Raw genomic sequence first — 12,118 nt, 5'->3', positions numbered from 1 at the left:
CACTTTTGTTATTAAAAAAATAAATATTTATATTAGGCTATCCATATCCAGGTTTCCTGAACTCTATTTTTCATTGTATTTCGATATTATTCGCGGTCGGATTCACTAAATTTTTTTTCTTTAATGGTGCCAAAGATTGTTTGTAATGAGTTAATGACTATATACATTTATTTTCTAACCTACGCTATTTTAATGCTATTTAATTTGTAATAATCAATAAAAAGCAGCATACAAATAAAATAATACAATCTATCGTTTATTTTATATAGAATGTTCAAATTTTTTATGTTGGCAATTTTCAGCAGCAAGTATAAAATTTAAAAAATGCGCCAGTCGATTAGAGCATTAAAAAACTAAATTATTACAACATTCTTACCGAACCAAACTGTCTGTTAAATACCTAAATGGCATTTTATAGACAGCTTAATGGCAGCAAAAGATAAAAAATGCCGAAATAAAAATTTTACTAGGTGGAGCTTGTTAATAAATTCTTTATGGTGATAAACTTAACTGGCACATTCTATACAAATACACCTATTTACTTATAAACACAGTGAAAATAAACCAAATAATATGAAAGTGTCAGACATCTTCTTATGTCAATTTTAGTTCCACTTTTGACCACCGAGCGACAGATCTTTATACACTCTCAGATGCATCAAAACATATTTTAATAAATATGAAAACACGTTGCTAGAGAAAAAACTCAGATTGTCACAGTGTACATAATACTGATCGCAAAACAGATAGGACTTGATAAACCAAAAACTTTATATAAACGCGGTCTGTACAATTTCTCTATTTAACATAAACTTTGAATCTTTCCGTTTCGCACAATTTACACTATAGGAATTTTTTGTCACTCAGCTTCGATGAAACCAAAATAGCCGATGCATCAACACGTCCACTCTCATCACACAGTAACGACCGACTGAAATCAAGACAATCTCGATTCCAGCCACTCTGGCTATTTTGATTCAATCAAAGCTCGAAGGTATTGCAATTATCCTGGCTTACACTAAATGCCGGGGTACCGCTATTTGGTGAACGCCGCGAACACCGCCCACATGATCTCGCAGGCGTCCGGTCTCATGGCCTCGGCCTCGAAGTCCAGATCTAGGAGCGACCGGACGCGCCTGGTGGCCAGCTCGTAGTCCTCGTCCGAGAGCGGCGCGAAAGCGTTCTCGAGGACGTCGGCGGAATGTGCCAGCATGAGTAGGGCCAGGGACCGCTTGTCGGCGTGAGCCACGTCCGTTATGGAGCGGCGGAGAGCTGCCTCTTGCACCTGAAATGTAGCGGAATCATCTATACTAATATTATAAAGCGGAAGAGTTGTTTGTTTGTTTCAACGCGCTAATCTCAGGAACTACTGGTCCAATTTGAAAAATTCTTTCAGTGCTATTTTTAAGCTAAGATCAATCGGAGCGAAGAAACAGAGGAAAATGTGGAAAAAAAACGGGGAAAATTATATGAAATTGCATATTATCTTAAGAGCTACTGGAGAAACTTTTATGTTTTTGGCACACATGAAGAATAGACCACGTGAAGGGACATAGGCTTATTTTTTGCGGAAAAAAGTACGGTTTCCATGAAATTCATAATTCACAACAACAATAACAACAACATCTAGTTTTTAATTTAAAAAAAAATCAGAAAGAGTATATCGATGCAAAGGCTTGTACCTGCAGGAGTTTGTGTTACTCAAGGTCTAGATCAGAGGTTCCCAAACTTATTTTGTCTACCGCCCACTTTAAGAAAAAATGTATTTTAGCGCCCCCATTGTTCCAATTTAAAATGCATCCTGATGTAATAAATCACCCCCCAAGCCTCTACACAACGCCCCCATTTTTTTCTGGGTCCCACACCGCCTTCAGACCTTCAGCGTCCACAAGGGGGCGCTATCGCCCACTTTGGGAAAGGCTGGTCTAAATTTAAGCATCACTAGTAGCTACACTTCGTTTAACCCCCAGTTTTCGCTTCTAATAAAATCCCTGTATGGTTTCAAAATTAAACCGTCAGGAGTAGAACACGGATATTGATTGTGTGAAGTAGACTATAATAATTGAACCACGTGTTTTCATGAGACTACATATTATATATTGTTACATTAAGTTAAACGAACATATTAATTTAAATGTACTAATTGACATTTAATCATAAACTAAATTTACATAAACATGCATACATCGCATGATAACGACTAGTAGAGCTAGGATCTATAATCAGTTTGACAATTAAGGGTTCGATTCCCGTATTTATAGAATAAAAATATCCACAGCCGAACATAGAACCTCCTTCTTTTTGGAAGTCGGTTAAAAACGTTGCCTTCATATTTAATGCAGCAATGCAGGCTGTCAAATCCATGTATCGAATAGGCATTTAGAAAGTCGGTCTTGGGTCTGACCTTTCGCGAGTCGCGTCGGTCATCCATCCCTGGGTTATGAACTTATGGAGAGTAAATTAGAGGCTGTGTATCAATTATCAGCATACGCTTTGATACTATAAATAACATTTAAATCAGTATATTTTTTCAAGGAAACCGACATGGATATCGGAATAGGAGCTATTACAACAAAAAAATGTAAACGACTAGGCGAATATTATTCAAGAAAAATGTAGGTATGTTAATTTGTGCATATGCTAATGGAAAAATGTATTCCGTGTCTGATGAATCGTGAGGAGCGTAACCTTTTCCAAATGTAGCCCAAGGCCAAACTCAGTTACCTTTTTAATATTACATTAATAGATTTAATTTTATTACAAAGTCACAAGCTTTAGAGACATTGTTATATAGATAATATTATTAAATTAGTTTTTTTCTATAAAATTAGCGGGCAAACGGGTCACCTGATGGATATCAACTAACGTCGCCCATGGACACTCGCAACACTAGAAGAGTTGCTGGTGCGTTGCCGGCCTTAGTAGCTATTTGAACATTTTAAATAAAAAGCGTATTATTTGTCGAGCTTTGGATAAAAATAACGTACATGATAACGCACTCGCGTAAACAGTAAAGTTGTATTAAGGAGAACGCAGAGTATTTCGCACGTAAATCGCACCGCATGCGCCGCAGTCACAATAGAAAAGTATACAGTAGTGAATAGAACTGTACTCAACCCGGGCCGCGGCCTGCCGGGACTTTACGAGTGGCCCGCCAACGATATCAAAATACTAATTCGATACGTTCTAATTCTATGTGGCCCGCGTGAAGTTGAACCATTTTGAAATTTACGACCACCGGCAAAACAGAGCCAAGTTGTCGAGAAAATCATGAAAAAAAATTCACTTTTAAATCGCTAATTTTTAAGAATGTTATCTTTTTACCCTAAAAAATTTTGGTTGCGGCCCGCGACATCATATAGGCCTTCTTCTTACAGCTGGCAATAATAAAATATACTATAAAGATAATTTAAAAAACCATTAACTTGCCTCCACTGATTTACAAATCTTCTTTATAGACAGTGTAAGCGACAATATATGTCAAAGAGAAACTTCGGACTGTGGCGCGTGCGTCTTAATCAGCGTTTACCCTTAGAGACATTGTATTTTATCAACTATTACAAGTACAAAAATACTATAATTCTGTGTTTTTCAATTATTGTTGTAAAGTGTAAGTTCATTACAATGCAATCTGAAGAACATTGCGGAAGTTGGAATGTTCACTCGACAATGATTGAAATAAAATATGAAAACATTGTCATATTGCACTTTGTTTATCTGACAGCAGCATATTATTCTTGTTTTGTTTACACATCGGGGGAAGTTTATCAGTATTCAGTTATCACTTATCATATATATTATAGAACATATTATTTTGGCGTGTAGCTTTTATGTCATTAAATAGAATTTCAATATTATGTTTGTTTATAGACAAATCTAGTATGGTATCAAAAAAATATTTTAAAATATTTTATAAAAATTGTTCATCCCATTTTAAATAATACTTAATATAATAATAATATCTATGGACGCTTCACACCACGTCAGTCTGGCCCAGTGGTAAGTACCTGAAGGACTTGTGTTACGGGTACCAGACAACGGAAATTTATACTTAATTAATACTTTTATACTAATATAAGTATACTTACATAATATATTTAAGATTTTTATTATATTATTTTTATATATATTATTAATTATTATTTAAAAGTGTGTAAAATATTTAATACACATCCAAGACCCAGGAACATTGATTCGAACCCGCAACCCCCGGCTTGAGCTACCAACTGAGCCACAGAGGTCGCTATAGATAGAATTTCATTTTTGTTATATATTATTAACCAAAGTAGAACTGGTATTAATAAGCCTAAGCCTAATATGTTCCAACATAATATTAAGCTGTGTAAGCAGAAGTGTGTAACATGAGGTAGCAAATAAACTAATAGTAAAATATTCCATGCATTTCAATAATATTATATGGCAAATAAAGTGTAGTAAATTGTTCTTTAGTTCAGCTTATTACTGAGTCATGTTAAAGATCTAGTTCAAATAGTATGATTTAAAAATAACCTCAACTTTTTTAAGTGCAGACTTTTAGAGAAAAGTAACAATTGTTTTAGATTGTTCTAGTCAGAGTTTTTCAACCATTTTTATGATGCAACTCCCCTAGTATGAAAAAAATATTTTTTTCAACAACACTGGATCAAGTAATAGATTTCTTGCAAGTTGTGTATCTTTTTAGCCATGGGATAGAGAAAACTTAGGAAGTGCCTACGTAGCTTTTTGTATAAATGCAAAATGCAGCTTTACCCAATACAGGTTTAAATCTGTCATTACATTATACATATATTTTTGTACGTACCTTTTTTACTAAGCGGCATTTAACAACATTATCGGTGAGTGGGTGAGTCGTCATATCAAACAACAAGAAGTTTTGTTTTTCTGTTGTGAGTACACCTTTCTCAACAAGATTCTTGGCAAGCCTTTCTCGTACATTTTTTAACTGATATTTTAACTTCATAGGATTCCATGTTTCACCTGAAAAAGAACAGGCTTATTTTATGCCTTTACTACTTGGGTGTATTAAAATTATGACATAAAAATAATGATGTTATTTTGTCTGTCAAGCAACTGTTGATCACATCAACATAATATATACTTTTAACACAAGCATGAAAAGTGAATAATAATAATAATAATATCTATGGACACTTCACATCACGTCTGTCCGGCCCTGTTGTAAGTACCTGAAGGACTTGTGTTACGGGTACCAGACAACGGAAATATATTTAATAATTTTATACTTTACATATATTTAAGATTTTTAATATAATATACATATATTTAATACACATCCAAGACCCAAGAACATTGAAAACTTTTTGATCTGTTGGCGGGATTCGAACCTGCGACCCCCTAGCTTGAGCTACCAACTTGCCCACCAACTGAACCACAGAGGTTGTCGTCAAATATTTAAGTCGAGTTAACTAAAACATACCACTGAGATATTCTATCCAACTCTGCACTGATTCTGGAGGGTCGGTATCTTTCATGTGTTTTAAAGCTTCATCCAGCAAGACATCGCCAGTTGGTGTATCTATAAAGGTGGCATACATTTTAAATTAAGGGGGCGATTAACCCTAAAGTGTCGATTTTATAATTCATTTTTATACTTGAAAATAAGCCCCCATTTGTTTTATTTTCTAAAATAAGATACAGTAAGTATCTATTATTAATACATTATATTTTCGAGAATTTGATCTGAGCAAAAACACGATATTTTAAAAAATTTTCGATAGAAAAAAATCACAAAGATGCATCTAATTTTCACAAATTTTTCATTTATTGCCATTTCCGTGCATTGAACTATGTTAATATATTAACACATTGTATAAAATTCTATCATTAAGAGATCGACCTAGCGGATTTTTAAAATGTTGTATATTATTTGGGGATGAATCCGTGTCATCCTTTTTCACCTGGCATATGAAAGACATGAGTGAGTGTGAAGAGAGAAAGACGATGTTTGATTTTTTTGGGTTAGTCGCCCTCTTAAATTAAAGCTAAATGAAAGTGTAAATATTTTTTTCTATCATAAACTTTAAAAAATACAGTTTTGAAAGAAATGTATTTTTAGGAATTTTAGGAATTTGATCAGAAAAATTTTAGTTTCTGCTGAATATTCAGGAATAATCAAATAAAGTCATTGTTGAGACTAAGTTACTCACCTGATTTTACAATAACCTTTCTTGACAGTAAGCCTTTTCTCCTCATACCAGCTCTCTCTAGTTCCACGCGACCTCTCAAGCCCAATTCGATTAAAATGCAGCCTCTCAAGCCACTAGATATGCAGTCATTCCAAAATGATGTATAACCCTGAATGATACATTTTATTTAAATACTATTTAATTTAAATATTGGGTATTGACTATGTTATATGTGCTGCAGACATCTTGTTACATGCAAGGGCTTTTTATGAACTGATGAATTGCCTAAGTTCTTTGGTAAAGTTAAGGCCATTTGTGAATTAGATAAAACCACAAAGTTAGAAGATAACAAGAACCGCTGAAACCATTTCATAGAGACATTCTAAGGCCATTTTGAATAGATGGCTGCACGTTATTATGAATTTTCACATGATTTTAATATCCCAAATTTACGGACCAAAAGCTAATGGTATCTAAGTAAATAATTGAATATGTCATAGTAATTTTAGATGAAACTGATATACTGATATCTTGTAATATAGCTGAAGGCGTAATTTTTTAATATTAGGTATTTGTAGTAATAATATTTACCTATGTAGAATAATAATAGATATTATGGGAAGTACACTTTTTGTACAATGTCATGTCGAACTTGGTTGTTTTATGTGTGCGACCATTTTACAACTATCTGTTGCAATAAAGGAGTCCACTTACTTCTTTGTCCTTGAGCCCTAATAGAAGAACCTCCTCCATCAGAGTCAGACGGGTTTCCTTAGAATCACCGTCATCATAATTTTTATCATTCTTATCATCCACATCATGGTTCTCTTTGACTGAACCATCAGAATTACTCTCTTTGATTACGTTCCTTCGTTGTACTAAGCCTTCAGTGCGAATCATTTTAACATTTAATAAGATTTTTATCACAAAACTGTTGGAATTACCGTGACGAAATTAATTTTTGGTAAATGTAAACCTAGGTATTTGTTGACGTTTGCACACGACGTATGTTGGGAGAAAAACATGGCCGTGTCACAGTGTTACTACTTTAAAAAAAATGTAAAAAAAATGGAAAACATTTCATAGTCTGTCAAAAAAGTGAAGAAATTAAAAAGTGGCAACATCATAGTGTCAAAGTATCTTACCTCATTGGTCATCTCTTTCAAATCAATCTAAGAAAAAAGGGATGACACTACGATGTTGCCACTTTTTAATTTCTTCACTTTTTTGACAGACTCAATGATGAAATATTCAAAGCAGATATGTTACTACCATAGACATAATATATACTGTCGTAATATTATGTCTATGGTTACTACCGCGCGCGTTGTGAAGATTCAAATACGGCCCAATTGGGCCGTCTGTTGTTTAGTCCAAAGAGAATGTCATATACTACGTAACAAGAGGTCGTACTTAGAAGAAAAAAAATTAAGATTTATTATTTTTTTAATTTGAAACTAAAGTTAAAATTTTTAAGTGCAAAACCTTCTAAAAACTCTAAACATACCAAAAATTAAAAAAAAAGAAATGAGCTCAAAATATAAATGTTTTATTTCAATTAATAAACAAATATGCAAATAATCACTATGACATACTTTGTATTAGAACACGGTATGATATAGTTATGTTTTGCTTCAATTTATCAATTTACGGTTATATTTACATTTTACAATGGCTTACCTTTTGTTTTTTAATAATTAATCCACTAATTTACAATTTTTGAAAGAGTTGCTACAAAATAATTTTCACTAAATGAAAATCGAACTTTGAGTTTTAAACTTCTTCTTCGTCTGATTTATCAACCAATCACAGTCGATCTTGCTTAAAAATTGCACAGATTATCCAACTTAATTTAGTTGCTACGTTTAAATTTGGAACCCAATTTTTTTTGTTCGAAAGTTTCACCCACCTGGTTTAGTCTGCATCGAGCGCAGTCACGAACATGCCGCGTCTTGTATTACCTAAAGAAATTGAAAATGACGTCGTGCGTGTTTCCAAAATGTACCAATTATGACTCAAAAAAAAAACAAAACACATGGAATCTCTTACCACATGTCTTGATTGCAATAAATACCTCAATTATTTACATTTTCAATAATTTTTTCAAACAATCTGGAAAAAATCGAATTTTCGTCATAGCTTAGGCGAAGAAAGAGACAGCGATACGATTCGACGTTTAAAAATAGAACTGTCTCTTTTATGTAAATGGTTTTTCGTATCTTTTGTTTCACTTATCTGTCAAATTTGTCAATGTTTGCAATTTTGAATTTGAAAATAATTGTTCGGAAGAGATTTAAGCCGGAACATAGTATGGATATAACAGATCTGTTGTAGAATATCATTGGACAGACTATAATTTTTATTTAAAAAATTAACAAGTCTAAAATATTAATTACTTATTTCGTAAACGTCTCACTAATAATAATAATATTGTTTATGTGGGGGATATCTTTTTTTGGCGTTTCAGCTTCGTTTCAGATAATATTATAAGTACATACTACATAATATAGATCATAGGCGGTAGGCCCGTTTAGATAGTTCGCTCTTATCATATGAGCTTGCTCAAGAAGCGTTTTGAGCGGCTGTCCTTTTTTCTTTGGCTATTTTTAGTAGGAATAAAACAATACCATTATATCTATTATTATTATAATACTCACTCACTGCCGCACTCAGAGTGGAACATTAATTACTTAAATGTAATTAATTCAAAATTTTGACATAAGCTCCATACATTACATGTCAAACTCTTCATTTAATTGAAGGTTAACCTGTAATCATAACATAATGTCTCTGAGTACGGCGGTCAGTGTGTTAGTGTAAACACCGTAATCCTTGAAACCATTATTAGTTTATGTCGCAGCCAACTGGTTTAAATAGCCGTTCAATCAAACAGCTAGCCCTTTGACTGAACAACGCCATTCAATCACACGTATAGCTTTTATATTGAATATTTTAGTCGCTCAGAACTTTCAACACTACAGCTAATTCAAAAGCCGCCGTCTAATTGAAGTAGTACAGCGCGCACCGCTGCGGCGCTAGGTGAATAGTTAATGCGCTAGGTGCGATTTATTTACAATATGGCGTCAACTAGCAGGTGTTTGTTGGTGTTTGTGGTTGTTTTCCGGAAAGAAAGTAGTTAATAAAATATACAAGTGTTATTAAAGAGACAAAAATTGTGGAGGCACATACGAGTGAATCAAAAAGTGGATTATGAAATTGATGGACGCATCCCCCTTGAAAGGGGGGTTCGGGGGCACAGCCCCCCGTCAAAACAAAAACACAATGCAGAAAGTCCAAAAGTTGGTTAGGTTAGGTAAGAACAACACAGAGGGAGCCGAGCGAGCGCAGCGATTTATTTTTATTTTTTACTTATATATTATATAATATATATTATTAATAGCTATAATAAATAAATAATATATATATATATATATATATATATATATATATATATATATATATATATATATATATATATATATATAGAGGTCAGTGTAGTACGATAGTAGTACACTGACCTCTATAATACACTGGACAGGCTATGCCATACAAAATGACAGCTATTTCTTATGCCGATTTGAAGCGCCGCGGTGAACGTACTGTGAACTAATTTATATAGAAAATGACAACCGCCATTTGCAAAATAGTAGTTCCAAGTACACTCACTACTGCTTTCACATAGGAATCAGCGCCAATATGGCGACTTTCAAATAGGCATATTTTATTGATAGCGATCGCCTGTCCAGTGTATTAGAGAGGTCAGTGCCGTACTATAATATAATATATCATACAATGAGTTTGTTACGTTAGTAACATAGAATATCATTGATATTATAGCTTAGCTAACACACACTGAGAAATATATATTTTGCCTTCATTTTATTGATGGTCGTCCTATTGTTCGCACGTATTTTGTAATAAAGGGTGTTCTTATTTCAAAATACTAACAGTAATTATAAATTCAACAAGTACCTACATTGTTATTGGACTTATTAGACAGTTCTTTAGAAGACGATTCCGCAGTTGCTTTCGACATGTTAGTTGCCAGGTCAGGCACAAAAACTAGATCCAAATGGATCGAATCACATATAAGAAATAAACAAACTCGTGGCGAATTTGATTTGTATCGCGAGTTATCCTCAAAAAAATTTGCCCAATATTTTAGAAGTTCAAGATCGTCATTTCTAGAGCTACATGAATTGATAAAAAATGATATAAAAAGAAAAATACTACTTTTCGAAAGTGAGTGAACGGCTCAGAACAGCTGCAGCTCGTGTAGTAGCGGTCCGTTTTTTTTAAAAGATAATTAATTGCTGAAGGAAGTGTTGTACTAAGACAACTCAATGTACCAAAATGCAATCCGATTAGCATAATATAACGTTTATTACAGTTTATTATTTGTACGTGAACAATGATAAGTTGAAAAATAGGTAGATTTAATACCGAAGTTGGTAGATAGGTAGAAGGAAGGTGAAATAGGTAGATCTACCATAAAGTTGGTAGATGTGACAACAGGCGGAGGAGGGGCCAGTGTTGCCAGTACCCTACCCTAAAAAATGAGACGAAAAGGCAAAGCGGAAAGGTGTCCGGGTATCGGAACACGCTGTACATATATGCCGGAATATGTCTTGCTATACCATAATATATAGTAATATGCAATAATATATACTACGGTATCGCTTGGTGACGTCACAGAAATATATATTATAGCTGAGTGTGCAGTCACGCGAAAATATTATAGAAAATATATAGTAATATGTCTAGCTATAAATATATTAATATATATTATAGCTAAGTCTGTGACGAGCTTTAAACTTAATCCTAGAATAATCTTTCAATAAAATACAAAAAGTTTTCCTATTCTCCCAAATTACATATTAAGCTAATGGTCGCCCTAGTTAATTTGCCATTAAACCAGTAGGCTAAGCGTCGTCTAGCTGTAGTGTTGAACGTTGTAGTCAACAAGTCAGCTAAACGACGTATAGCCGTGTGATTGAATGGCGTTGTTCAGTCAAAGGGCTACCTGTTTGATTGAACGGCTATTTAAACCAGTCGGCTGCGACATTTACACTAACATCTTGTAAATTATATGTATATCTATGTATATTAGACGACCTCTGTGGCTCAGTTGGTGGGCTGTTGGCAGCTCAAGCCGGGGGTCGCGGGTTTGAATCCCGCCGACGGAACAAAAAGTTTTCATAGTTCCTGGGTCATGGATGTGTATTAAATATGTGTATTAAATAATAAAAATCTTAAATATATGTATAGTATAAAAGTATTAAATATATTTCCGTTGTCTCATGTCTGGTGCCCGTAACACAAGTCCTTCAGGTACTTAGCACGGGGCCAGACTGACGTGGTGTGAAGCGTTCATAGATATTATCATTATTATTATATTGGGATAAAACTCAACTTTATACCCAACGAGTTTGTGAATAATTTTGAAAGAAAGTACGTGGTACCTAAGTTTGAGTCTTGTCTTGTCTTATCTTCATGGGCGTACCTAGGATTTTAGCTAGGGGGAAAGCAACATACCTGTTTCTAGAAGATGGTCGGTCTGGTACCTATATTTAATATTGACACAAAAAATCATGAAAATTGACTTTTATTAATCTGACTGAAAATATATTATATGTTTTGTTTCCAACACTTCATTTTGCGCAGAGTAGGTAACACGTTTTTAATTCCCACTTGCCAGATGAAAATTGACGTTTATTTTGTCTTCCAGGGACCAGGGGGAAGGGGGGGGGGGGGGGGGGGGCAACTGCCCCCCTGCCCCTACCTGGGTACGCCCATGAATATCTTTATTATTAAATATGAAATAATGGAATAAACATTAGGAATTATTCACAAAATATTAAAATATGTGCAATCCCTATTCACCCACAGGGGTCATTGGTGATGCGTTAAAGGTCAATAGAGAAATTTCCTAGGGCTGTCCCATGTCTATGTCGTAGGATGATTTGATAAAT

The 12,118-nt window shown here is 34.1% G+C and overlaps 1 protein-coding gene across 1 annotated transcript; it reads right to left on the bottom strand.

The window, feature by feature from the left end:
• Positions 1-453: 453 nt before the first annotated feature.
• Positions 454-7,170, bottom strand: LOC121730739 (Golgi phosphoprotein 3 homolog sauron). The gene is made up of 5 exons (XM_042119885.1): positions 6,861-7,170; positions 6,168-6,315; positions 5,438-5,536; positions 4,802-4,977; positions 454-1,285 (listed from the first exon to the last, which is right to left on the bottom strand). Exons 1-5 carry the CDS (start codon positions 7,044-7,046, stop codon positions 1,037-1,039), a joined length of 858 nt encoding a protein of 285 aa, XP_041975819.1. The 5' UTR covers positions 7,047-7,170; the 3' UTR covers positions 454-1,036.
• Positions 7,171-12,118: the final 4,948 nt, after the last annotated feature.

Source organism: Aricia agestis, chromosome 9 (genome assembly GCF_905147365.1).
Source record: "Aricia agestis chromosome 9, ilAriAges1.1, whole genome shotgun sequence".
NCBI classification, from domain to species: domain Eukaryota; kingdom Metazoa; phylum Arthropoda; class Insecta; order Lepidoptera; family Lycaenidae; genus Aricia; species Aricia agestis.
This window is presented reverse-complemented; position numbering and strand designations above follow the sequence as displayed.